The following is a 27,969-nucleotide window of genomic DNA, read 5'->3' on the forward strand; positions in this document are numbered from 1 at the left end:
TTTTTATGCTGGATTTGAGATGCTTCACCATCTTTGCACTTGGTAGAAGTCCCTTGATTGCCTTGCAGGCAAATCACACAGAGGTGCCGAGTCTCATAATGAGCTGAAGAAAATGGAGCACAAGAGAGCCCAAGGCAGAGGGAAATTAAACACTGGAGCAGCTGAGCAGAGGCTGATGCTGAAATAAGTAGGGTGCTCTTTGGGGATAGAAGATGTGTTATGAAAGGTCATAATTAGCTGATGGCAGGCAGAAAGCAAACCCTCCAGCCTGGAGCACTGAGCCTCTTGCTGGTCCCTGTTCCTGCTCCACCAAACCAAAGCTGTGGGAAAGAACTGTCTGTGGAAGAACAGCCTGAACTCTTCTTTGTGAGGAAGAGTTTAGAACTTGTGAGGAAGAGTTTAGAACTTGTCCCTTGTCTGGGTTTTCCATTCCTTGTGACCACTAAACCAGGAGAAAGTGAGTTTCCTCCCCTGGAGTGTGAGCAATGAGCTGAGGACCACCCTGCAATGAGCATTCCCCACCCTGCCATGGTGCCATCCAGGACTCAGAGCTGGCCATGGCCACTGTGCCAGGGGCTGTGTCTGCTCCACTGGGCTGTGTGTCCCTGAGGGAGGCACAGCTGCAGACACTGGGCTGCAGTAGCTGCAGGCAGAACTGCTCAGGCATCCATGAGCACAAATCTGGCATCATTCAGGTGTTGGTATAATATTTGCCTGGATCAGCAGATTTAAAATTGCACTGTAGCATAAATATTAAAATAAAAGTCAGAGCTGATGTGAAAAGTGCCACTGCTCAGTCAAGTATCCTGCCTGATTTTAATTTTTCTTTTCCTTAAAAGAGTGTTCCTAAGGCTATGAGATAGCTCAGAATGGCTTCTGTGGGAATCCAAGCTTGTTACCAGTTAATTAAACACTCAGGGCACTCTTAAAATGTTTCTTTCATGATTTGAAGGGTGGTGTGTGGCTGATGGGAACAAGATTTTGGGGAACATGAAGCCAGTGCAGCTGGTGATCCCATCCAAGATTCCATGCAGGAACACTCACACAGCAGTGCAGCTGCTGATGGAGGGAAAACACTGACACCACCACCATCCACCACCCAGAGATGGAGAACAACCCCAGGACCAAAATCCCCTCCACTGCAAGGCCTTGTCCTTCCTTGTGCTTTACAACATTCTGCTTGCAACATACTGATGAGCACAGCAGCTGATGGGCCAGGCTTTCCCTGCCCTGTTTAAAGCAGTTGGGCAGGAGCATTCTGAGCTTCCCAGAGTGTGAAATCACTGGATCAAGCAGCTGAGGATGCCAAGGCAGGGAGCAGAACCACCACAGATCAGGACTTGTTTGCCAGTGCATTAATGTGCTTAATAACCATTAAGCAGTGCAGGGTTGCATTCCAGGGTGTGAGCTCTTGTGGCACCTTGAAAGCACTTCCTGAATACTCAGGGACTTCTCTTTTCCCCCCAGTGCCTCCCAGAGCACCTGCAGAACATGTGTCTGGGTGGCTGCATGTGCACCACCCTCAGCTGCTCCATCCCACAGCCCAGCAAGTGCCAGCCTGTCGGGGTTTGGATCAGGAGCCTGGTGCAAAGCAGCCCTGCAGCTCAGGGGACGAGGCTCCCGCATCCCCACAGCCCAGCTGAGAGCTCTGGGCAAAGGCAGCGGATGCAGAACTCAGCACTCTGTCACTCTGGGTCCTCCTCACTGGCTCTGCAGGTCCTGGTGTTTGGAGGAACATTCATTGGAAAGGTAATGGCACAGTCTGACTAATGCTCTTTCTGGGTGTCTGTTCAATTGCTGAATGGCTGTTTAAGATGTTTTCTTCCAGGCATTCAAAACTTCCTCTGCCTTTACACCCTTCCCTCTTGCTTCTCATCCCCCTTTTCTGTCATTCCTTTGTCTCTCTGCAATGAAACACATGAACAGTGCAATGGTTTGAGGTGACAGACCTGATGTTTTCTTAGTGCTTCTAAATTCCTCCAGTTCTCTCAGGTCTGCTGCTTCTCCCAGGGTTTTAGAGGGGGACTGGTCAGTCCATTTTTGAGAGGTGACACCATGGCACAGGTTTGTGTGCAGCTGTGAACACGTGGCATGGGTCACTCCTCAGCCTCCAAGGGCTGTGTGAGACACCAGGCAGGATATTTTGAAGGTATTTTACTTAAAATGTAACATCACTGCACATCAACCATGACAGCAGCAGAAGAAGAGCAGGTAAGATGCCTGAAACAGGAAAAATATATACTACTCTTTAATTACTGTAAATTCTCCCCTACATGTACAACTACTACATCTGCTTTCAGGTGATGGGGAAGGGTTATTTGGAGGGGAACCAAGGCACAAATCAGGGTGCTAATACCAAAGAGTACATTTCCCAGCAGCTGATGATCTGATATGGTGATTTGAAGTGAGGCTTGAAAGCTTTTAAACCAGCTGGATATTAATTACCAGGAATGGTGGATCCAAAGGCTGTAACTGCTTGTTCCAACCAAGATGAAACCATCAAGTAATCTCCTCTAGAGAGGCAAATCTTGCACTGCCTCTGACAGGGCCTTCCCTCTCCCTGAGATATTCTGCTATAAAGGGGAAAGGATGCTTGGAATTGATTAACCATTAGGAAATTATATTTGGTATTTAAGGTTTAGGGGTTTTTTAATGGAACCTTGAAAAAAAACCAGTAGGAGTAACCAATAACAGTTAATTTGTTTTCTTAATGAGTGGAAAATACTTATGTAAAGCACAGGAGTTATCAAGCAGGATTCTCTTGCCACAGAACAGGTACAACACAGACAGTAGGATTTAAATTTCCTTCATGTTGCCTTCCTGCCTTAAAGATCAACCTTATTCCCATGGGAACCACCTTTTGCTCCCATCATCTCTCAGGTAGAGTGCACTGGTGAGGAGCTACTGGGAGAGGAGGGACTGTGGGCACTTGGCTCCTGCTGAATGTCCCTGCAAGGACCTTGCCTGCAGCAAAACCCCCTGCAGGGCTGAGCCAGCAAACAGGGGGGCACTGAGGACCTGAGGAAAGCAGGGGCTGCTGTCCTGAGCCCTGAAACTGGGTGCATCTGGCCATAGTTTGGATCTCTGAGTCATTCAAGTCTGCTTTTATAACCAAAAGGAAACAGGCACGTCTGGATTGACATCAAAGCACAGCATCTGTGTCAAGGCTGTTCCTCTGCATGGGCTAGAAATAAGCTTAAGGTGGCAAACTTGCACTTAGACTGTAACTTTTCTGAGTCTTCTTGGAAACCCCCTCACTCTGGGCTATGGAGTGAAGGCACTTCCCTCCCTCCTGAGAACTGCACGGGCTGTGAGCAGCAAACAGGCTCTGGCCCATCCACTCAGCACACACCTCAAACAGGCAAAGGGTTGAACAGGGGCTGGAATGCAGCAGATGCACCAAAGGCAGCCATTAAACCTATCAGAGACCTTGTACCCCCTGCTCCTTCCATAACATGGCCTTGTGAAAACCCATCTCTTGGTCCATTCTTTCTTCCTGTGTGGAATAGATGTTTGCCAGCATCAGTCTGGAATGTTCCATGGGTGAGACCCAGCTCTTTTTTTCCACTGATTTGTTTTCCTGGTTTCTCTGTCTTCCAATTTACCTTACACAGCAGGGATCCCAGTCAACTGCTGGGATCTCCTGACAGTCACATTTCTTTGGTCCAATCACTGTATTTCTTAATCCAAATCCACATTTGTGCTGCCTCCCTGCCTTCCACATCCATCAGTAAAGTCCTCTGACATGTTCAGAAAATCTCTGCAGGAGCTTTTCCTCAGGCCAGGCCTCTGACAAAGCATCTCTTCCAAACCAGCCCTGCTCCTGCTGTGTCCCCTCATACAGCTTTCCCCACTCCATTGTCATGGATTTTCTGACTCTTGGAGAAAGGAGCACAACCCTTCCCTCAGGTTTGGCCTCCTCACTGGGTGCTGGATGAGTTACCTTTCTGATCCCTCATCTCTCAGCACTGAGGGGTGAAGGTTTTGCCCTCTGGTCCTACAGCAGGCTCTTCACCTCCCTGTAGAGCTGCTTGCCCTGCCTTGGGGGCCCTGGGCATTGGCATCCCTCTCATGTGTGTTTTGGGATCACTGCACTGCTCTGCCCCACTGAGCCGTGGAGGGGTTAATGAATTTGTGCTCATCCAGCTCTTTGAAGATGAAAAGTGCCATGGAAGGGCTCTGTTATTGTTAGCAGGTATGAAGAGGCCTGTCCCAGCCCCAACCGTATTGTGTTTGGCCACTGGATGTCACAGCTGCTCAACACACAATGCAGCTGAAAGCAGAAAGTGCTTACCCAGCAATGGGCAGCAGCAATTTCCAGAGCCTTTCCTTGTTCTGTGCACACTGGTTGGTTGTCAGGGGGCTTGGGGGCTTCTCCTCTGGTTGTGCCCTGCTGATGTTGGTTTGCAGAGAGACTGAGCAGCAGCTGGGCCTCCTCTGCCTGTGGATGCACTGGGAGATCAGGAGAAAAGGAGCATTTTTCTGGGAGGAGGTGCAGATTTGTGTAACACACTCATAGCAGTGTCTGGGAGGGTGAACAGGTATTTGCACATGTTGACAAGCTGCTTTGTCACTGGGTTATTCCTCCTCTATCCCACCACCATCCAGTGCACAGCACAGAGCCCTGGAATGATGGGAAAATTTCTCCAAGGCCCCCTCTCTACAGCACTCCTTCAATCCCCACACTCAGCACATTCCTGTCTTCCTCACACCAAGTGCAGAGGGAAGTTTGACCTCCCCCTTCCTCATCCTCCTTTCATGTTCTGGTTTCTTTCAAAGCCTCAAGCAGAGATCCACAACATGAAGCCACTTTCAGCAAAGTCCATAGAGCAGCCCTGCAGACACATTAAAGAACTGTAATTACATTTCCTGGAAATGAAAATGAAGAGGGATTATTGGACCATGTTCTCTCCTTTTTCCAGCACCACCTTGTCCTTTTCTCCACCTGGGGGACACAGGAGGGAAAGGCTGTTCATGCCCACGGTGCAGTGAGGTGATCACCACCCCAGAAGTGATGTGAACATTAAAAAGGGCAAACTATTTGAAGATAATCCAAAGGTTATAGCTATAACTGAGAGTAATTGGCTGAAACTGAGCAAAAGAAAATTTAGTTTGACAATGAACTGCAGGTAGATAATGCTGAGATCTGTTAGACCATGAAATGCAATTCACAGAGGGAACCTCTCTGCTTTCAAATGGGCAAATCCTGCTTGTAGGAGCACTGGTGTGAATCTCTGCTGTCTGTCTCTGGCAGCCCCAAAGCCCATTTCTGCCACAAAGCTTCAGTAGAATCAATAACTGTATCTGAATTTATAGCAGGAGAAGGTAAAGGTGTCCCTGCCCGTGGCAGAGGCTTGGGTTGGATGATCTTTATGTCCCTTCCAACCCAAACCATTCTGTGATTCTATGATTAAATTTAGTCAAACACATAAGATGAAGGAGGTCTGAAGGGATTGTGTGAGCTGGAGAAATGAATTCCAGCACTTTTCTACCTCTCTGATCTCTGCATGTACTTGAAAACCAGGGGGCAAAAGAAGGGGAAAAAAAAAACATGGGCAAAATTTCAAAGAAATGAGGGCCAGTTTTGGAAGGAAGATGTAAAAACATTTCAGGAATTGTTGAATTAAGGGATCTCATGCTTCAATCTGCACAGCCACTGCCAGCTTTACTCATGGGTCTGGGCCTGCCTGCACTGGCTGATTTGGGTCTTTCATGAAACTTGTGTAGGCTCTGGATTCTTTCACTCATCCAGCACGACCTCAGCAAAGAGAGCTCTGTTTGAAGAGGTTTTAGACTCACTTAGGAAAACCTGGATAGCCTGACTGAAGGCAATCTGTCCATCTCACATCAAACAGCCAGTTCAGGTCAAATGTTTGCTGGACTGGGCAGTGATGCAGCTATTACTGCAACTCCCCAGGAAATTCCTGCTGATTCAGAGGGAGAGGAGTTAACCCTTTCAAGTTCTGGGTCAAAGGAGCACTGAGGTTTTGAGCCAGCTGCTTCAATGCCATGTCAAGGTTTTAATGTGGTTACCAATCCTCAGAATGTCAGACTTGAGCTGAGCTTTAGGCCAGTGAGGACAGAGAGAATAGCCTGGGAGAAGCAGGATTTAAAAGATGGCAAAGAGTCAGGGGAAACTGTAGAGATAAAAGTGAAGTGCATGGAAGCCAATGATGTGGGATAAAAGGCTTATTTCCTACTGTAGTCGAGGCAGGAGGGGGAGGCTGAGGTCTGTGTGAGAGCAGCCTGCCTTTGGGAAGAAATCATGCCAAGAATATTCCTGGCTGAGATACACAACATTAGATTTTCTCCCTGGCTAAACCTGGTGCAGAGAGGGGTCCTGTCAGACCCACAGTGTTCCCCTGTAAGCCACCAGTTTCTCTCCAGCACAGCCCTGCTGTGCTCTCTGCAGTTCTGAGCACTGTGTCCATGCTGCTCTCTAGCAATTATATTGGGGTAGTAAAAGAGCTGACTAAAGACAAGCCTCAGGCCAGCCAGGTTTAATTCCACATACCCTAAAAAGGCTCCAAGAACCAAGCAGCAGTGGTTGATGTGTGCAATACTTGATACAGGGGGAGGACTTCCATAATATTCAGCTTGTAGCTGGAAGCTTAATATCCAAATACATTTGAAAAACCTAATTAAAATTATTGCTCTGTCCTAACTCCAAACCAAATCCATTCTTAGTGCCCTTAGTAAATCCTCTCCCCACACTGCTGTGTCTTCACAGGGTCACAGAATGTTTTGGGTCTGAAGGGACCTAAAGATCATGCAGTTCCAACCCCCTGCCATGGGCAGGGACACCTTCCACCATCCCACATTTCCCAGGGCCCATCCAAAGGCACTGGTTTGGGGGGAGCTGACTCGAGCTGACAGAGATGTGGGTTTGGATGTGCTGAGCACCCACAGCTCCTGCTGATGTCACGTGAAATGTCACCAATGTTGCAAAAGCTCCATTAAAAATTAATTCCCTGTCATCTCCAGTTTCCTGGCACTGGTACATTCCCAAATGGGCTTTATTTCCAGTCCTTTGTGCAGACTGGGCTGGCTGATCAATAAAGCCCAGGGCAAGGGAAGCTGCTTGCCAGTGGGTGCCACCCATGTCCACTCTCCTGTGCACACACAGGCAGGTGCCAGGAGGGCAGAGGTGACCTCCAGGGCCTGACTCTTATTCACACTCTCCTGTGCTGCTGTGTGGAATCCTGAAGTGTAAAGAGGTAGAAACCCCCAGAATTTCTCCCTCAGCTAATTTCAAAGCCTATTTACCCAACTGGATACACAAGGATTAAGAAGTGCATTGCAGGGCATGTTTGCTTAGTTTAGTTCTTACACAGTTCAGTGCAACTGTCAGAATAAATGACTTCTTCAGAGGAAACAGGAAAAAACCACATTTGGTTAATCAACTCAATATTACAGCAGTTCTCAAGGATTAAATATGCACTGCACAAACCAGCAGACCAGGAAAGGCCTTTTAACATTAACAATTCACTTGCAAAGAATAAGATTTTGAATAAAAAGCCTGCCTCTGTTCTTCAGCACAGCCTAGTCCTAGAAATCTGAGTTCTCAGGCAATCTGTAACTCACCTGTGGCTCTTCCTGTTGAATTGCTGTTCTTAAGTACCTTCAAAGAATCACAGAGTGGGTTGGGCTGGAAGGGGACCCTGAAGATCATCTCATTCCAACCCCTGTTAGACCAGGTTGCTCAGAGTTCCATCCAACTGGCCTTGAACTCTTCCAGGGATGGGGCACCAGGGGGGCTGAAGTGGGTGAGAAAGGATTTCACTTGCCTCCCAAGTCTGGACTGCCCTCCATTCACTTATTTCTTCACCACTGGTACCTGCTCATTGCTGGGGGATGAATGGAGGATCCCCTGAATCTTTAATTGTTTCTGGTGGCTGGTCCTGTGAGGGTGGTGAGGCCCTGGCACAGGTTGCCCAGGGAAGTTGGGGATGTCCTCTTAGGGAAGCCAAAGCATGGCCACACCAGTCCCTCTCTGGTGCTTCTCAGCTGAGCAAGTCACCCACCTGGTCACACCTGCTGCAGCTGCTGCCACTGCTCAGGACTCCCCACAGCCTGAAGCCTGGATGGCTTTGTGGGTTTTTTTTGCATGTTTTTCATGGTTTTTTGGGGATTTCCATCAGGGCCACCACATCTTTTTGGGTGAGTTTAGAGGGCTTGGCCCCACACTGGGCAGACACTGTATTTGAGCTCTCTTAGCAAGTGCAAAGACCAGCAACTAAGCAAACTGAGTGTGCTGCAGCTCCTCAGTGCCCTACCTGCCCAAACTGCCACCCAAACTGCCACCAACTGCTGTGCCACATCCTCCTGATGCACCAAGCCCTGCTTTCCCCGTTCTGTTTGCCAGAGCTGGTTAAATGTCCCTGCTGCTCCTGACAATGCTCCCTCCCCACCTGACAAGGCTCTGAGGGGCTGCCCAGCTGTGTCAGAGCTGAATAACCCCCCCCTGTACAGCTCGATCTGACCCTCAGCCCCCAACTTACCTTGCCAACTGACTGAAAATCACCTTACTCCTGAAAATTCCTCTGCCTTATTCCTGAAAATAATTGCAAGTCTTATTGCAAGTGGCAGGGCCGTGGTGAACAGAAGTGCTGAGCTTGCACCAATCTGAGCTTTCTTGCCAAATGTCACCTGAAATCAACAGCAAAGCTCTGCTGGCCTGGGGGGCAGCTGTAGCTCTTCTCAGTACCAGGTGAAAATTCCATTCCCGGGGAGATTTCTGCTCCCCTTTTGTTCTAAACCCGTGGGTTCATGGGGCACTGGGCAGGAAGGGCTCTCAGCAGTGTGCCATTCCTGGAGGGAAGAGAAGGTTTTTCAAAGGGAATGGCATTTGCTTAGTAACAGGATACAAAAGGGCAGGCAGAGTATCCGTGGTGTGTTCCCTGTTCTGCCAAGCGACTTTTTTACTGGATCGTTTGCTTGGGACAGGTTTTTAAGGAATTTAAGTGTCTGAAGATGTTCAGATCAGCTACTGAAGTCCACAAGAGCATTTAGTCATCTGTCCCCTGCTAGTTTTCATTTGAATTCCTATATGTTTTTTAAAAAGCCATCAGGGTTTGGGGGTCGTGTCCCAGCCTGTATCTCCCAACAGTCTAAATGGGTTTTTGAGAGCTCTGAATTTTTCAAAGGTTGCAAATCCCTCCCATTCAAAACTAGGTATTCATTGATGAGGGAAGGTGTTGAAAGCAAAGTGCTTTGAGTTCTCTAAGGCTTGGGGGGTGTGGAATGCTTTTAAACCTGCCCTCAAAAGTCTAATTTTCAAAGGATCTCAGTGTGTACAGTTCTGATTTGTAATAAGATTGTGAATTTTCGGGGCTTTTGCAAAGCGGTCCCTTCAGTGCTGCCTCCCTGGGCTCTTTGCTCCGTGTGTCGAGGATACATTTGGCTGTCTCAGGACAGTGTTGGAGGTCTGTGCTGCCTATTTTTGCTTACAAAGCTCTGTTTTACCGATACTTGCAACGAAGCTTTTCAGCCCATTCATCAGGAATGAATGGCCAGGCAGGGTGGGCAGAGCCGGGGTCAGACAGCGACTCAGCTCAGCTTTGGCCGTCGGGGCAAACCTGGCCCGTTGGGCTTAGGAAGAGGGTCAGGAAAGCTGACTGGCCAAATATGTTATCTCCGTGCCATTGTTTGCTGTGAGTGGTTGGGATGGGTGAGGAGAAGGGCAGGGTGGGTGGCGGAGAGGCCAGACCTGGAGTAATAAATGGGTATTTTAGAGCCACTCACTTTACACGGCTGCTGGAAAAGCCATAACATACTTGGGGTGGGGGAAGTCTAAGAAAGTGAGATGGTGCACCAAAGGTGGGAGAGAGGAATGCAAAGAACATGCCCCAGGGCTGTGGGCATATCCCTGGAGATCCAGAACCCAGTGTAGAACAAGAGATGTTGATCAAGAACACAATGTGATCTATAACTGGATCTAGAACCTGGATTCTGCTTAGAAAAGCTCAAAATAGTCATCCTTTGCCCCACCCTATCAGCCTCTACATATGTGGATCCAAGCCCCATGAGATGACACAGCAGTGGTACAAGGGCAACCTCTGGGCTTTGCCATGTGCTGCAAGGGAGCTGCTCTTCCCCTCTGCTGGGGGGGAGTTCACACCTCTCAGTAAGACCATCTGGGGGAGTTTTAGCCAGGCCTCAGATTAGCAGGCTCAGAGAATCTACGTAGATTGGGAGAGACAGGTATCACCTGACTAAGCAACCAAAGAAACATTTCATAGCAGATGATGCAAACCTGAGATATGAACACAGGAGTGGGAGGTGCTCACTCAGTTCCATCATGGCTCAAGTACAGGCAGGACACTCAGCTGCTGTTCTTGCTGCAGTGGGCCCTGATGCTGCTGCTGCAACTTGCATTTTGTTTGAGTTCAGGGAAGTAAAAACATTTTGGTGTTATACTTTCTTTTGGGGTGCTTACAGATCTAGAGTGATGGAATCTGGTTTTTGGTGGGAAGCAGAAAATTGGTGTTATCTCTAACTTGTGTGTGTGTTATATCGTAGTTTACTCTTAATTTTCTCTTTTTCTCTATAAATATCTATAGTTAGTTTAAATGGGTTTCTAGATTTTTTCCTTCTCCCTTTTCTCAGGCAGAGGGAGAAAATCTGACTTTGTATTGGGCAGTTTCTAAAGCACTCCCCCCCTCCGTGTGCTCTCCCCGCAGGTTCAGCAGCACTCATGTGGCTCGGAGCTGCCCTCCTGCTCCTGGTGCCCCTGAGCTGCTCTCACCTCCCACACTGGACATACCAAGGTAATGAGCCACGAGGCTCTTTGGGCTTGTGCTGCAGGAGCGACGCTCGGCTTGGCTCTCCCTCAGTGAGAGATCGCAGAGCAACTAATTTATTGCACTTTATTGATACCGCTGTGTCTTGAAAGTGATTCTCTTCAATGTGAAGTAGAGAAAAGCCAGAACTTAGGGGATTTTACAAAGAGCACCCAACTTTCATGGGAGTTTCCAAGAGATAAGGTTTAACCTTCAGTGGAGTCATAATTAACGATCCAATTAGCGTAGACCTGTGCTTAGCTAAACAACAAATTGACAGGTTAATCCCAAGAAAGAAACCAGAACACCATAGTTGGCAAAACCCACTGCAAGATCATACAGAGTTCATGAGGATGAGGAGCAAGAATGCGACCACCACCTGATGAAGTAACAGGATCTCCCCTCATAATATTCCTCAAAATGGACAGCTCCGCCCCAACTCCGCCTGCTATGAATATTATATTGCAATATTATAATTATGCATGAATATGTATGTAAGAATACTGTAATCCCTCACCAAAATGTATAAATATTGTAGCTTCTCACTGTAGATTTTAAAGCTCTTTGTCCGACGCTAGTCGGGGGCTTCCCAACGTTGTCTTAATAAATACCTTGCTGTTTATGGACTAAAACTTTGTCTCTAAACAGTTTGTTCTGCCCTTTTGGGCATCAAATGTCACCCCTTTTTACTCCTTTGTGTGGTTAGGACACATTGTCAGGGTTGGCAGCACAACCAGGTTCAAACAATGGGGGAGATCTCTACTTGTGTTGGAAGAAAAGCTGCCCTTTGGATGATCCTGGAAGGAAAAGCTTTAAATACTGCCTACTTCTTTTATTGTCACAATCCAGGCAGTGCAGAGCACTAAGAAGTCCTTATTTAGGTATTTATACTTTTTGTGAAGTTTTCTCTGACTTGCATTCTTTCAGGGAGTTGATTGCAGGGCTCACTGAAGGAAATGTTAATCCTTTTATGATCTTCAGTGAGCTGGGGATCAAGCTAAGCCGAAGTTGAATAGTTGCAATAGGGCAATTGCTCTTTCCTTAGTTAAAAATAGTAAATTGCTGCCAGTTCCTGATCCTAAGTAGAGTCTTCCTGCCTCTTGCCCTGGTCCTAATTCACTCACACCGAATTGCACACCTCTGGCAGTTGAGAGCCATTTAAATCCCCATTTCCATGTAAACGCTGCTCCTCTCCTGTGGAAATTCAATCTCCAGCGATCATTAAGCTGTTGCTGCAATGCAGGTTTCTTACTTTGCAGCACAGTTGTCCTGCAGACAGAATAATGTGTATTTTCACTCTAGGGGAGGCAAAGCAACCTTTTATGGCTGCAGCTCCTGGTGTTATAATAATTAGATTGACGTTTCCTGCTGGCAAATGAGGGGAGTTCTGTGCTCCCGACTAACAGCACTTCTCACCACATCCCTGTAACTTGCCTTGCTTCCCTCCACACAGAAGGAGAGCTGGATGAAGAGCACTGGGGGAAGCACTTTCCAGACTGTGCTGGCAAGCACCAATCTCCAATTGACATCCAGAGGAAAAAAGTGAGGTACAACCCCCTGCTGCTGCAGCTGGAGCTGAATGGCTACGATGGGCCTTTGCAGGGGGATTTCAAGATGACCAACAATGGTCACTCTGGTAAGACTGGGGGGATGTCAGGCCCATGGCAGGGCAGGAATTCACTATTTGTTTGAACCATGGAAATGCTATTCACAGACAATGCCCTTTTTTTTTGTTTGTTTGTTTTTAACTCCCCTTCCTTTGCCATCTCACTTCATTCTCCTCTCCTAGTTTTGCTGTTTTCCCCAATCCCATAGGAAAGCTCCCCAGAAACACATACATAAAGCAGATGAATAAAAGGCAGGCAGGTTTCTGCAAGGTATTTTCTCTGTTAGACCTGAAAAGGCAGCCAGAACATTCTAGATTGACCCTTTCTTTTAATTTGCTCCAAGACAGCAAGACTACAGAAATGTGTGGTATTTGGGGCTTACTGTGGCTCCTCTCTGCATTCAAGAAATGCATCTTCTGGCCCTGTGCATTAGTAAGAAATGACAGGAGTGGAAACCCAGGCTAGGTTAGATTTAGGTCACAGAAAGTACAGCACAGAGGAGGATCCCCCCCTCACAGCCAGAGGATTGACATCTTGGGTCCCAGGAAGAGAAAATGAAGCACAGCACAGGTTAAAAGCCTGGCCTTTGGCCACACAGTTTCAGGGCAGGGTTGGTAATTTAGGAGATCCCAGATTCCCCTGCTGCAATCTGTAATTCATTGTCTAAATAATTCATCAGCTGGCACTGTGGGGGGAATGCTGAAGGACTACAGATGAGCAATGAGAGGATTTTCTAATGGCTGCAGTGGGGAGGGAATGAGTGTTTTTGGGAAGGTGTTTGGAACATAAAACTCTCAGCTCTTTAATCCTGCATGTTTCTCTCTGTAACAGAGAGAGAGAAATATGGTGTGAGAGCAAGGGAATGAAGTGATGAGAGACAAACTGCCTTCAGAGGAAGATTGTGTTTCTGGACACCATAACTCCTGTTTGTGGCCCACCCAGACTCAGCACTCAGCTCGAAGCTCTCGTGTCAGCACTGCTGCCCTGCCTGCCTAGACATTAATTCTTGCAGGTTTAGCTTTTCTGACTGTTTTGCCTCTTCTTTTGTTAACTTCCCAACAATGATTTTCTGGTGCAGGGCAGTTTCCTAAAGCACAAAGACAAACGACTGCCCCTATTCACAGCTCCTGTGAGTCAGGCTGGGCTTTTCTACTGCCTTCAGTGAGATGGGCCAGGGCAGCAGAATCTCTCAGGGAAAACACTCAGCAGATCTGAAAGGGACAGGAGATGGATTTATCAGCAGGACTCTCCTTACAGGCTCTCAGGAGCCAAAGCCCAAATATGTCACCTAAGAAACCAGATACACTCACTCTGTAGCTGTGCTGTGACCAGGCTAAACCCCCCCTGACAAAGCCCGTTTGCAGCAGAGCAGAGTCTGTGCAGACACTCCCACAGAGTGAGATAACTCCAGGACTGGGCTGCCTGCACCCACTGCAGTCTCCAATCCTGGGATTTATTTCAGTTCAGATCGATTTGCCACCCACCATGAACATCTCCAGAGGGCTCCCAGGCCTCTACACAGCTGTCCAGATGCACCTGCACTGGGGTGGCCTGGACCTGGAGACCAGTGGCTCGGAGCACACCATAGATGGGATGAGATACTTCGCAGAGGTGCGTGAGCAGAGTGGGCTGGAGGGAGGGGCACTGCCCTCTGCCAGCTGGGAAACTGGATGGTGCAGCCTCCAGAGCCTGCAGGATGCAGTGCAGAGGCAAGGGGGGAAAACAGGGCTCCCACAAATGCAGGTGGTTGGTGCAGTGCAAGGGCTGAGCCTGATGGTGCTGGCACAGAAGACTCCACGAAAAGCCATTGCAAGAGCACTGATGGCCTTCAAACCTGGTGTTGTTCCCCCACATTCATCACAAACCTATTAAACTAAAGGTCCCTTTGGCCATGCTGTGAGGCACAAGCAGCAGGAATTGGGAAGGTGACTCTCCCTTCAGTCTGTCTTGAGCCTCTAAAGCACCCAGGAAGCCATTCATCACTTGTTGCTAAATGACCCTGTCTCATCTCCTGACAGCTGCACATTGTCCATTACAACTCTGCTGACTACTTGAGCTTTGAAGAAGCCAAAGACAAACCCAATGGGCTGGCTGTGCTGGCCTTCCTGTATGAGGTAGGTTTGATGCCCAGGGATCACTGTCTGTGCTAAAAGCTCAGTCCAGACACAAGCAGGCTGTGCCAGGTTTGTACACCTCTGCTAAGAGATGGTGTCTGCCCCCAGGTTAGGCAGCTGTGCTGCAGCAGGACTGTTCTTCCCTGGGGCCCTCTGGGGTTCACACAACACCAGCCAACACAACTTGGGAGCCCCAGAAAAGCTTGCCCCATAAGCAGTGCAGATGGGATATCAGGTGTGACAGCTGGGGCTTCCCTGCTGTGCAAGTCACAAAGCTCTTGATCAAGTTTCTGTGCTGTGTTTAGGATGGGCACTTTGAGAACACCTACTACAGTGAATTCATTTCCAAACTGGCAAGAATCAGGTTTGCAGGTAAGACCTGGGAATGCCTTTCTCCATCCCTGATATTCTCAAAGCCTATAGGGAGGTTGTGGGTCTGGGGACAGACATTTTCCTGCTGCTGAGCATCCTCATCCATGCCCAACTGCATGCCATCCCTGAACATGGCTCCAGCAGCAGCAGAGTGGTGGGAAAGGTGCTCAAGGCAGCAATAAACAGACTCCTGGTAGGTCTGCAGCACCAAAGACCAGCTCCCTGCACTCTGTACCCCACTGATCCTTCCTGGGAGGGCCAGCAGGCACTGGCTGGGCACTGAGCTGCAGGTGCCACCACCCCAGGACCCAGATATCTCCAAATGACAAACCCCAGACCCACTGAAAGGGCCATTCATTTCCCTCCACCTTCCTCCAGTTCTACCAAAGGTCTAATGAACCAGTGCTGTGGGCAAAGGGGTTTGCCAGCCCCAGCCCTACCAGCACTCCCCCCTCTCTCCTCTCTCACCATTCATTGCTAATGTTTCCTCTCTGCTCCCTTTGAGGTCAGTCAACAACTCTCAGCTCTCTGGATGTCCAAGCCATGCTGCCAGAAAACCTCTCACACTTCTACAGATACCAGGGCTCCCTGACAACCCCCCCCTGCTCTGAGAGTGTCATCTGGACAGTCTTTCACACTCCCATTGTCCTGTCACACACACAGGTGAGTGGTAGCTCTCACCAGCTTCTCTTTCCTTCATGCTTCACCTTTCCACACCAGTTTCTCCTTCAGTCCTGCAGTGATTTGGGGACCAGCTTCACCGAGGAGCTGACAGGGCATGTCTCACACAGAGCTTTTGGGATGTAATTCCTGAGCAACTGGAATGACAGGGGGCTGTGATGACACCTGTGATGCTACATCACAGCAAGGTCAGGTTGTGTAGAGCAGGAGGTTATCTGAGGTCTGGTTACTGATACCAAAGCTCTGCTTTGTTAAGCTCAGCCACCCTGAAGCACTACAGAAAGGAAAAGACCAGAGGAATCAACAAGGCAACCCCCCCAAAAAACATGAAAGAGCCACTCATAACAATAAAATAATTCCAGAATAATTGGCACATTTTTATAAGGTATGTCCGGGGTTTTCCTTGTCTAGACTTACACTGCAAGTAATGCTTTTAAGGTAATAAATAATAAAGAAGCATCAGAAACATTTTCTTGTCGTAGAAAAGCAAGATAAAATTGAGACTACAGCAGTGGAGGATCACAGTGGGTTCTCTTTGAAAAAGAAATGCTCCTTCTGGCAGGGGAAGGCTGGAAGGCACTTGAGAGAAAGCTACAGAATAGCAGCAAAATCTCCATGCATGCACACACCATCAGGTGTTCCAAACCTCCCTCAGGCAAAATAGCTTCTCCTGAATTAGCTGATAAGAGCCCGTCGTCTTCGGTTCCTTTCCCTTGCTAATACCCAGCAAGAGACCCTGAGGATTCCTCTGTAACCAGTTGCTGGGTTTAACCCTGAGCTGCAGGATCTGCCCTGCACTCTCAGGCAGAGCTGCTGTTCCCACTGCCCTCTAAGATGCCTGTGTTGCTGCCAGATCAGCCTCCTGGAGAACACCCTGCTGGACTGGCAGAACAGGACCCTGCGCAACGACTACCGGCACGCCCAGCCCCTCCACGGCAGGGTGGTGGAGTCCTCCTTCACAGCCAGAGCCCCCCAGGGTAAGGGGTCAGCAGCAGGACTTGGGCTTACCTGGGGAGGGGCAGGAAACCTTCGTGGGAGGTGTTAAGCTGGAGTTTAGATATGCTGGAGATCACCTTTCCCAGGAGCAGCAGTGGAGGTGTCCCGTGTGCCTCTTCTCTCCCTGCCAACACACTTGGCTTCTGAAGGTGCAGTGGTGGCTGCAGGGTGTGTGCCAGCCCTGTGTTCTGACAGTTTTGGCAGTCACACAGCTCTCCAAGGTAACTGGTTCCACATGGCACCACAAGGATCCTCAGCTCAGGTGTGTCTGCATCCAGGTGGGTGGGCTGTGGGATCAGACAGGCACCACACAGAGGAGAGATGTTGTGTTTTTAAATCAAAGCTTTTCCCCAAACTAGAAAAACTACTCTGTGTGTAGGTCGTGGCCTTCTGTAAGTTGAGCTGTCTGATTGCTCTAGCACAGTGTCATCCAGAGGAATTCACCCTCAGACTGGATCAAATCCAGAGGCAGCTCCAAGACATGAAGACAGAGTTGCTGAATGGAATGAGCCACAAAGGTAAGAAACACACAGCTATTGAGTCCAGCCTGCCTGGGGAGAGTGAAAAGCCCATGCCCTGCTGACCTTGATGGCCTAAACAGTGACAGGTTTGGGACTGATAAGTGCAGGTAGAATTTTGTGCCATATCAGGGCCTGCTGATGGAAATTCTTCAATTAAACCACTGTTGTGGCCAGCCCTAATCCAGATACTCCCACAGCAACTGCAGCTTTCCTCTGCAACAAGTGAGCACATTTTTACAAACACTGAAAACTTTTAGCTCCCAGTTCCCCCAGGATAAATAATCATCACCTCTATTTTATGCAATATGAGAAAAGAGAAAGAAGGAGGGGAATAAAGCAATTTCCCCAAACAGTTGGGAGGGGGAGCTCAGCTTTGCATCATTTCAAGCCCTTTCCCTGTTGGCACAACACACACCAGCAACTGTGGCTCAGGACAGCTCAGAGCAGTTCCTATGGGTGCAGTTCTTTGGGATTTGGGCTTATTTACAGGCACAGCAGGCAATGTAACCACTGGCTTTTGGGTCTTTCAGGTGTTAAATCCAGCACTTTTCCAGCTCTCTACTTCCCCTTGGAAAACATTGAGAGCTTTGTGGATGTCCATCCCCTCCAGGACATGTCTCTCCAAGCCTTCACCTTGTGTTTCTGGGCAAAAACCCAGCACACTGGGAGCCAGACCATCCTGTCCTACTCCACACGGGAGAGGGACAACGAGCTGGTGGTGACAGTGGGCACAGAGGTGGTGCTGTGGGTGGGAGGCCATTCCATCAGCTTCCCCCTGCACCCCGAGGCACAGGACTGGCTGCACTACTGCATGGCCTGGGCCTCCCAGTCAGGAATGGCCCATCTGTGGCTCAATGGGGCAGCCAGCAAAGCTGTGAGCATCCAGAAGGGCTATGTGAGCCAGCCTGGAGGGGTGCTTGTCCTTGGGAAGGACAGGGACACTCTCCTTGGGACCTTCTCCAATGGCTTTGCAGGGTGGATGGCCCAGGTGAACCTGTGGAGCCACGTGCTCAGCCCTGCAGAGGTTCGGGCGCTCGCCCTGTGCAAAGCAGAGCAGCTGAAGGGGGATGTCATAGCCTGGGGAGAGACCCCCCTGAGCCTCCTCGGGGGGGTGGTCCTGGGGGCTGACACCAGCTGCCAGTGAGCACAACCTCTGGGGTTTGTTTAAGGCATCAGGAGAATCTGAGCTGCTTGCTGGGGAACCAGAAAAACTGAGAGCATGTGCTTGTACCTCCTCCTGCTTTGTAGAGGCTCACTGTGCACCTGCTGGTGCTCCAAGGGGTTTTTCCAAGGCAGCAAAGCCTCCATCAGTGGGATAGAGGTAAAGAGCAGCAGAACCTGGCACTGTTCAACCCTTGGGTTGTCACATCTCTCATAGCAGTTATAGATCCCCATACATAGATCTTCCTTCATGCCAAAGAGCTTCTCTCCTTGGTCAAGGGAGCCACTTTCTCCAATAAAATTTTTCTGCCATCCTTCACCCAGTCTCAGTATCTCACCCTCCTCCTGCACATCTTTCCTTCTGTTTATCACCATCAACTCACCACCCTGCAGACACATCACATAGAAAGGGGAAGTAAAGCAGCTCATATGCAAACCTTGTGCCTTGGCCAGGGACAGGCTTTGCCTTCTTTTCTGTAATGGATGTAGAGACAGAACAGGAAAAGAGCTTCTTTTTCAACACATATATCACAAATTTGAGGGCAGGTATAAAACTCATTTTCTAAGGTTAAAGTAAATCATGTGAAGGACTCTCCATCAACAACACAAAATCCATGCCAGGCTGGTCAACAATTCTGTTTTTTCCAAAGAGAGGGCAGCACCCACATATGACAAATTCAGTTGAATTTCCCTGTGCTGTACCCTCCATCCAGGAGTGACAGTTGCTCAGAGGAATGTGTTGCACTCCCTGCACACCATGGCCCAAGCACAGCCCAAGGGCTGGCTCCTGTCATCTGAGACTTGTCAGGACATCAGGGACATTCACCACCTCCTGACATCTGTTACTTGGTCACAGGAACTGAGCTGGCTGAGGACATTGTCCAAGTTGTAGATTGGCAGCATTGGGTTTGTGGCTGCACTCAAAGGTCTCTTCCAGCCTTAACAATCCTGTGATTCTCAGATCAGTATCACATGAGGACTCAGGTGTGTTTTGTTTTCCCACTGAACAGATCCTGAGGAATGTCCCTGCCAGGTCAGACACTGGGCTGGGTCACAGTTTGCTGCTGGACATCCCTTTCCTCTCTGTCTGCCCACCCAGGACAGTGCAGAAATCCTTCAGCTCCTCTTTGTTTTCCTGAATCTCCACTTTGTTCCTCTTGGCCATGATCCTGTTGATTTCCATGAAGGTTTTGTTCTTAGTCTCAGGAACAATAAGGAAGATGTAAACCACAGTGGCCAGGCAGATGGCACAGAAGATGAGGAAGCTGTAGGGCCCCAGTCCAGCCTAGGACAAGGAGAGGAGAGAGCAGGGATCAGGGAAACATTCCAGGTCTGGACATGCTGAACCCTGCACTGGCTACAGAAAATGCAGCCACAGTGGTGTGCCCACATTTCAAGTCAAACAACCAGAAGCTGGGGTGGTTCTAGATTCTCTCTTATACCACCACCATGGGTTTACTGGAAACCACCAAGGATTTACTGGAAAAGGAAGATCAATCAAACTAAACTCACCAGCTCCCTCTGCACAGGCCAAAGTCAGCACCTGCTGCAGTTTATGGGTCCCTGCTGGGGATCAGTTTGAATGGGGCACCCAGAGGTCAAAGCTGAAACAGGCTCCCTGGGACACACACCAGGGGAACACTGGGAATTTATCATCTTTTCCAAGCTCCTGAGTTCAGGATGAGACATTCACCTGGCAAGGTACCAGTCATGGGCCTCCCAGTCAGGAATGGCAAATCCATGGCTCAAAACCACCTTTCTTTTAAAGCCTGTACAACAGACTGGTGTGATAAGAAAATGCTGGTTAACACCAGTTTCTTGCCCTGCTTGCAGGTGCTGGGAACCAACAGGGGCATTTACAGCTCTGGGGATTAAAAAGCCTCTCTGTAGGAACACAGAGGGGTGAAGAGATGACTTTTAAGCTGAAGTTTTGCCCTGCTGTGTGGTTGTGTCTCACCTCCATGTAGAGGAACACCAGCCCCACGGTGAAGTTGCTGAGCCAGTGCACAGAGCCCCCCACCATGAAGGCTGCAGGGCGGGAGGACTGCAGGAACATCTCCGTGATCATCACAGCGGGAATGGGACCTGCAAGGCAGCTGCATGTTTGGCAGTCCCAAAGGCAATTCCCCACTCTGAACTCCTAATTGCACTGGTCACTTCAGTGCCAGGCAACAGTTTCTTGCTAATAGTGTTTGGAAGTGCCCAATAAATCAAATAAGGATTAAATTAAAAAAACCCCCACAAAATCAAACCCAAGGCAATGAAATGACTCCATGGTGTGTGGCCACACAGAGATGAAGTTCAGTGTCCATGGATGAGCTCCACAAGTGTTTGGGGTTGGAATTGAACACAACACTTGGCTTTCCAAAGCTTGTGGAGCAGCCTGGACAGGCTGTACATACTTACTGGGTCCCAGGGCATGTCCAATGATGTAAACAATGACACACCCTATGCTGAGGTAGGACATCCAGGACACGGTGGGCTGTGAGGGATTGAATAAAAGGTAGATGTGGATCCTCTCTGAACATCACCAACACTCTCAAGGCACTATTTGTAGTAAGATTTGAAGGCATTCTGTGGCCAATGGCACCCTCCAATGTCCATAATTAACCACAAAATCACAGCCAACAATGATGTAACAGGTATCAGGAACGTGACAGACGGGGAGGAGTGTTCAGACAAGCAGCATCACAGCTCTCCCTGGCTTTGCTTCAGGTAGATACACAAGTACAAGAGACCTTTCCTACTGTCCCCTCCTCCCCAGGGTGTGGAAGCACCTTCAGAATATCCCCTTGGCCTGCTCCCTGGAAAGGTGGGATCACCTGAGCCACTTGTACACACCTGGAGGTTGAGGGCCAGAGTTAACAGGGCACAGGAAGCACAGCACAGCACAAAGCCAGCGAGGAGGAGGAGCCTCCTGCCCAGGGATTCCACAATGAAAACCTGGAAGAGACAGGAGAGGATGAGAGACCAGACACCCGGGGCTCAGCAGCTCCTCCAGATGTCTCCAACCAGGGGACACCACAGGACATGTATCATGCAAAGCATCTCAACTATGTGTAAATAACATTCCAGCAGGAAGTGTCCCTGCTCGTGGCAGGGGATTGGAACAAGAGGATATTTAAGGGTCCATTCCAACCCAAATCATTCTGTGCTTCTGTGATTTTATGAACATAAATTAAACAGAGACAGATGGGGGAGAGTGGAGACATTAGAGAGCCCCAAGAGGAACTTACAGCGAGCAGAGTCATGATGACGTTGATGGCCCCGATGGACACGGTGACATACTGGATGCTGCTGCTGGCCACACCTGCTGCCTCGAAGATCCTGTCTGCATAGTAAAACACCTGCAGCAAAACCACAGCTGTGTTTGGGTCTGGCCAGAGGCAAAATGTGGGAATCCCACTTTGGCTGCTTTCCATCCTGGCAGTGGTACACAGAAGCCTGAGGACTGGGTTATTTAATTTCTAGAGATGTTGTTTGGATCCAGGCACAAGCACCTTACTCTAAAAACATCCAAATTATCCTCAACAGGGCAGCTTGACCCTGTACCAATGTAGGACCCTGACCCTGGACAGGTCTGTACTGAGTCTGGTACTGGCCAAGGTCAACCCATCCCAACATGGACCTGTGTCCTGGATGAAGGGCTACTCCTGTCCCAGGGTTTATGTCCTGTGCCAGCACTGCCCCACATCACCCCTCTGAAGTCCCAGCCCTTTCCTTCTCCCCCACTGCCCCTCCACTCACCGCATTAACCCCGGAGAGCTGCTGGCCCATCATCATGACGATGATGGAGATGAGCTGCCACCTCAGGCCTCTGAAGGTGCACAGGCTGAGCACAGAGAACTGCCCTTCCTCCTTTTCAGACTGGTCCTCTTGGAACATTTCTTCTATCTCTTCATCCACATCATCCCAACCTCTGAGCCTCTGCAGGGCTGGTTGCGAGAGGAAGGTGAGTCTTACAGTGAGCTTTGCTGCTCCAAATTGAGACAGAGCAACACGTAACCCTGGGCAGAAGTGCTTCCATAATGGGCAGCTGGGGAGCCACACGAAAAGGAAAGGAGCAACATGGTGGGAATTCCATCCTCCAGCAACACTTCAGTGAAGAACTTCACACTTTGCTGCCAGTGATGTCCCACAGTGAGTCTATCCCACTCCACATCCTCCCCCCATGAAAGGGTGACAGGGTACCTTGTCGTGCCTGCTCTTCATTGCCCTTTTGGATCAGCAGGAATCTGGGACTCTCAGGGAAAAAGGGCAATGTCAGGAGCTGAATTAGGGATGGGATCCCCGTGAGCCCCAGCAGCACAGGCCAGCCTGCAGCAAGGGAGACAACTGTGAGAAACCTTCCTCCTGTGGAGCCCCCAGTAATGTCCCCAGCCTGAGCTTTACCTTCTGCATTCCCAAGGATGCTGTTGAGACCAAGGATCTGAGCTACAAGGATCCCAAGGGTGATGAAGAGCTGTGGGACTATCCCAATAGCGCCTCTCAGATTTTTGGGGGACATTTCTCCAAGAAACATGGGAACCACATTGGAGGCCAGACCTAGCAGTTGGAGAGCAATGTTAGCTGTGCAGCTGCCTGGGCTCAGCACACTCCCAACCTTCAGCAAGGTGCTGTTTCCCCATGGGGGACAAAAGAGACCCACGAGGAACCACAGTACATGTAGAAACTTCACACTCAAATCTTTCTGCTCCAGCTGAAAATGTAATGTCACCTTCTGGCCAGTGAATAGGTTGTGTTTGTTCTCCTCACTCTGATGGAAGATGGGACAAAAACCATCAGGTCTCTCAGTACATGGAGAGGTACAGAATCCACCCCTGCATCAGTGCCCTCAGAAGCTCTGGCCTTGGAGTGCAACCTGCTGGTGCTTGGAGTGTCCACATTATTAAGAGCTCAGCAGCAAAGCATTTGAGGAGTCAGAGGGTGAGCAGCAGCCTGTCCTACCTGCAGAGCCAGCACATGGTCTGGGGCTCTCAGTGTTCCTCTCCCTAAAAAGCTTTGCCCAGCAGGGTCTGCCAGACACCTCAGCACGAGGCACACAAAGGAACATTGTGTAAGGGAGGGATTTTCACTTCCTCTAAAACAAGATAAGAAAGCAGTGCCCAAAAAAGCTGATGTGAGGGTGGAAGGAAACGACTTCATGCTGACTTTCAAAACTTCACTGCTCTGAGGTGTCTTGCAGGTGGAATGTTGGAACAGGATTTCTAATCCAATAAGGACAGGGGTTATTTTGAGGAACATTAGATGGCTACCCACAGTGACCCCAGCCAGCTGCCAGCTCCCTGCTCATGCCACACATCCTGGCATGCAACCCCCAAACTCCTGGAGTCAGATGACCACATGAGACTCTTATCTGACATTTCTAGAGTTCCCAGGCTTTGGGGGCGTGGGATTACAAAGGTCATCAGGCTGATCTGTGACAGCTAAAGGCATGGAAACAAGTGCCACCAGTGCAGCAGGGTGACACTTGGCTCCTCCTGGAGGGTGACATTTGGCTCCTCCTGGATTCCCAAGCAGCCTGGCTGGACTCAGCAGCTTCCCTGCCCAGGACCAACATCCACAGTTCCAGTGAGGTCAGGCTGCAAAGGAGGAGTCAGGGCGACCAGTCCAGATTCTTTTGTCAGTCATAAATAACTGGGAAGAGGGATCACACTTAACAGGTCCCTTAGCATTTATTCCAGGCTCCAAGCTCAGAGCAGCTGCCAGGTTTGGGAGGGGCAGACAAACTGGAAAACAAGAAACTGCCCTAGGAAAGCAACTTGATCTGTAACATGCAGCAATTACCGGTGAGCTAAGGCAGGAAATTTCCCTTTACAGGGTACTCCAACTCACTAATAAATCCTGGAGTGTGTGAGTCTTGCCAGCCTAAAGCCAATTAATTGAGCCAAAATGCTCTGAGGACCCTCCCAGACTCAGTTCTGCCCAGCACTGCATGGGGTACCCAGAATTCTGGGGTTCTGTTTGTTCCCTGTTCCTGCAGCTCCAATAAAGCCACTTACACCAGCAGTGCATTTTTATCCTTGGCTTCCCATTATCTCTGCAGTAAATCCACTGTCTCTGAGCCCTTTGCTCTCCCTTCTAACAATTCTTTTCTCCTGCAGGAAGAAGAGTCAGTTCCAGGACTGGATTATTGGATCTGGCATTGACTCCAATGACTTTGATGGATTATTCTGATTATGTTAAAAAGGAAAAAAATAGACTACCTGCTTTGAGTCACCTGGGCAAACAGATTCAGGGCAGCAGGTCTCCTGGCCGGGGAGCTGCAGTGCCCAGCAGAGGTTTATTGCAGAGGACAGGTCCATCTGCAGGCACGCAGCTCCTCCATCACCCTAAATTCCAGCCCCAGGGTCTTTATCTCCGAGTCACCTTTAGTGCCTCTGCAATACGCAGCTGAGCGGTGCTAAAGCACAGCGTTGTTATGCAGATGCTGAAGTGTGCTAACCATCTGTTGAGAGAATAAAACCCCTTGGCAGAGCCAAGGAAATATTTACTGCTCTCCCTTTACCACCCACTTACCAGCATATATTCCCATGATAACGCGGGAAAGGATGATTACTTCAAAGGTTTTTGCTGTCTCTGAGGTTCCCATAAGGATTGCAGCAGCGATGGAGAAGAGGTTATTTATCAGCAAAGTGCCCTTTCTGCAAAGTGACAGGAAAGGAGACACCGAGTTTGGTTTTCCTAAGGCCCAGCTGCAGGACTGTCCAAACCCCAAAGGAGTCCTCACCCCAAAGACCCATCAAAGGGAAAATGCCAATTGTCCCATTTTTCCTGCAGGGAATGAAGTTTTCCAGGAAGAGCTGAAGTTTCCCAGGGAGCCTGAGCAGCAGGAGCTGGGGCTGATCTCGGATCCCAGCCCAGCACTCCCATCCCTGCTCTCTGCCTGGCTCAGTGCCCAGCCTGTCACAGCCTGGCCTTGGCCACCCTGAAACCACATAAATTCCTTTACCCTCTGGAGACAACACGTGTTGCTGAGCCCAGCAACTAATCCTCATCCCATCTGCTTTACTGTCAAGGTGTGTGAGGGAAATTCCTCTTCCTGCTGGGCTGGGCAGTGCCCCGTGGGACAACCTGAACCAGCCAGGTGGGCAGGGACCTCGGGCACGGCTGGCACGCACCTGCCACAGTTGTTGACCAGAGGCCACACCATCAGGGACCCAAAAAAGCCACCCAGAGGGAACATGGACACAGTCAGAGACCAGAGCAGTGTCTGGAAGCCACTGTTCATAGGCACTCCAGTCCTGTCGAAGTAGGTTTGGTTGTAGAAGTCTTGCATGTACTGGAATGAAACACAAAGCATGTTTGGCACAGTAAGTGCAGTTTTCATGCTGCAAAAGCTCACCAACAACAAGTGCCAGAAAACTTTAAACAAATGTCTTGATAAAAAAACAGAATGGGGGAGTGGGAAAATGAATGCAGGAGAGGGATGGAGAAGCCTGGTGGGAAAATGAATGCAGGAGAGGGATGGAGAAGCCTGGTGGGAAAATGAATGCAGGAGAGGGATGGAGAAGCCTGGACTATTTAACTGCTGCTACAAATTGTCTTGACTTGGAGGATGTGTCTGGTTTCCAGGAGGAAGACATTTCTCAAAGCTCTTCTGGGCACAAAGACAGTACAAGCCCCTGCCCACAAACAACCATAAGGAACTGTTAAACTTGTTCTGCTTGGAAACCCAGCCCTGAGTGTTTGCAAACTCTCCCCTGAGTGTCTGAGTGTTTGCAAACCCACCCTAAGGCAGGGGCCACCCCACAGCCCACCCTACCGGGGCCGGAGAGTTGATCACAGACACGTTGTAGCCGTACTGGAAGGAAGATCCAAAGGCAGAACTCAGCGCTACCAGGGCAAGGGGAAGGGTCATTTTCTGTAGAGGGGAAAGAAAACACACAAACACCACCTTAGAAGCAGGTCTGGCTCGTAGATATAATGACATTCAGTAGAAATAAATACACACCCCGAGTCTTGCCTTCTGTGTTTTTCCCTTTGTTTTACTGCACAGACATGCCCAGTGGGTTGTTTTCATTACAGCTCGTTTTGTTCTGCTTGATTTGCATAGAGTCATTACAGTAATTCACTCTGTGCTTTGCTGGTATTGATGAATCATTTGGATGATTAAATTGCTCTAAAGTTATCATTCTTAAAATACCACCCCACAGGGAAAAAGGTTGTATGCAATTATTCTTTTCCCAACATGCAAATTGGATAGTGAAACAAGGCAGGATATTGGCCCAGGAAAGCTTTAAAAGAAGTGATTTCACATCAAGTGGCAAAATCTCTTTCTTGTTAATTTTTTCTGCTTCCCACATTTTGGGACCAAGCTTTTTGTGGATCTAATTGACTGTCACTGAGGCCAATTAGAACTTACCCAGGCAGCTCAGTGAGGGTTTGGTTGTGGGGCACAAGGGCTGCACTTTGCAGTCAAACAGGAGAGTGAAGGGCCCCTGGAGCAGGAGCAAACACCGTGTTTGTGGGTCCACAGTCCTCAGGGCTACAAACGACTCATTTTCGCAACGATTCAGCTGCTGTTCAGCCCTGGGCTGTGTTGGCAGAGCTGCCTTGCTGGGGCTTTGTTTGGGTAGTTTTTATAGCTCACTAATGCATCTCATTGCTCCTACATCAATAAAGTCATTTTCCATTCAGCCCAGTCTCATTTTCTGTCACCATCAGTGGCCTTAATGTCTGCAAGGTTTTATGTCTCAGCACTCAGCTCAGGTCCCACGTGAAGGTTCTGCCACTTCCCTGACTGAACATTTGTCCAAATAGCTGCTGGTGCTTCTTTATATTCCTCAGAATCTCCAGGAGCTCATCTCCAGGGAGCTGCAGAGTTTAAGGCATCACAGGAGATCAAAATTCAAGGATCAGGAGGAAGCTGAGGCTTCCAGCTCTCTTCTAGGAGCAGACTGCTGACATTCTCACCCTGGTGATGAAAAGCATCTGCCTTGCTCTCATTAACCAAATCCCAGAAGCTCAAAAGAGCCACTGGTGCTAATTATTCACATTCAGCACTTTCAGGAAAACCTCTGGCACACAAGAGCAGGGAGTTGTGCAAGACTCCACAAACACTGCAGGGAAAGGCAGCCCCATCCAGCAGCATCTGCAGCCAAAAAGTGATGAGACAATAGGAAAGAAAACTCACACACACAGAAGGGGAAAGTCACACAGAAGGGGAAAGTCACACAGAAGTTACAGCTGCAGACAGAGAGAAAACCACAAGACTCGGTGCAATGCTGCAGACAGATCTAACCTGGGCTCAATATTTGTGTCTCTGGGTAAACCAGCCCAAAAGATCAGGGTATTCTTCCTCTACAGGAACTCACAGATTTCAAAGAACTTGTTCTGCACCTGTGGGAGGCTCAGGTTGGAAGCAGAGAGTCAACATACTCACCCCCTTTGCACCTTCACTGCTGTCAGAGCTCTCCTGGTTCTCTCCTCTCAACTTCATTTTGGTGTTTGAGTGCCAGATGCCAATAGAAGGTTTTACAGCCAAACCAGCCAAGGCAGGGGATGGAAACGCCCTAGACAGAAACCCCCCTCTGTGACTCTTGCCAAAACATCCAATCAACGACAGGCTCTCCCAGCTGCAGTCAGTCCTTCTTGGCTGATCATTCCCTTCGTCTTCGAGCTCTTCTGCTGCTCTGTCTCTGCTGGGTGAGATGTTCTTTGACCAGATCTGTGTCAGCCAGAGGTGCTGCCTGTTTCCAGGGCAAACTGGCTCATCTCCAGCGACAAGGGGCAG

General features: G+C 49.3%; 2 protein-coding genes across 3 annotated transcripts in view; one reads left to right on the plus strand and one right to left on the minus strand.

Moving 5' to 3' along the window:
* CA6 (carbonic anhydrase 6) overlaps positions 1-18,552 on the plus strand; it is a 21,461-nt gene extending 2,909 nt beyond the window's left edge. For both annotated transcript variants that reach the window (XM_071575585.1, XM_071575586.1), the window contains 10 exons: positions 1,468-1,749; positions 10,683-10,769; positions 12,235-12,417; positions 13,851-13,999; positions 14,407-14,502; positions 14,808-14,874; positions 15,380-15,537; positions 16,409-16,532; positions 16,971-17,069; positions 17,603-18,552. In XM_071575585.1, the coding sequence (XP_071431686.1) occupies positions 10,697-10,769; positions 12,235-12,417; positions 13,851-13,999; positions 14,407-14,502; positions 14,808-14,874; positions 15,380-15,537; positions 16,409-16,532; positions 16,971-17,069; positions 17,603-18,216 (1,563 nt within the window). In that variant the 5' untranslated portion in view covers positions 1,468-1,749; positions 10,683-10,696 and the 3' untranslated portion in view covers positions 18,217-18,552. The remainder of the gene's footprint in view (positions 1-1,467; positions 1,750-10,682; positions 10,770-12,234; positions 12,418-13,850; positions 14,000-14,406; positions 14,503-14,807; positions 14,875-15,379; positions 15,538-16,408; positions 16,533-16,970; positions 17,070-17,602) is intronic.
* LOC139681857 (solute carrier family 2, facilitated glucose transporter member 5-like) lies at positions 17,433-27,869 on the minus strand. Its single transcript, XM_071575588.1, has 12 exons — positions 27,619-27,869; positions 25,999-26,097; positions 25,355-25,515; positions 24,753-24,877; positions 22,626-22,778; positions 22,425-22,550; positions 21,981-22,168; positions 21,470-21,580; positions 21,075-21,176; positions 20,640-20,715; positions 20,191-20,318; positions 17,433-19,518 (listed from the first exon to the last, which is right to left on the minus strand). Exons 1-12 carry the CDS (start codon positions 27,673-27,675, stop codon positions 19,285-19,287), a joined length of 1,560 nt encoding a protein of 519 aa, XP_071431689.1. The 5' UTR covers positions 27,676-27,869; the 3' UTR covers positions 17,433-19,284.
* Positions 27,870-27,969: the final 100 nt, after the last annotated feature.

The sequence above is a fragment of the Pithys albifrons genome, chromosome 22, assembly GCF_047495875.1.
Source record: "Pithys albifrons albifrons isolate INPA30051 chromosome 22, PitAlb_v1, whole genome shotgun sequence".
Classification (NCBI taxonomy): domain Eukaryota; kingdom Metazoa; phylum Chordata; class Aves; order Passeriformes; family Thamnophilidae; genus Pithys; species Pithys albifrons.

Bases quoted from the DNA above. Each gene is read 5' to 3' on its own strand.
- LOC139681857 (XM_071575588.1), bottom strand. From the start codon at position 27,675: ATGAAGTTGAGAGGAGAGAACCAGGAGAGCTCTGACAGCAGTGAAGGT. The intron at 25,516-25,998 runs GTAGGGTGGGCT...GTTTCATTCCAG, and splicing joins TGATCAACTCTCCGGCCCCG to TACATGCAAGACTTCTACAA. The intron at 21,177-21,469 runs GTAAGTTCCTCT...TGTCTCTTCCAG, and splicing joins TCATCATGACTCTGCTCGCT to GTTTTCATTGTGGAATCCCT.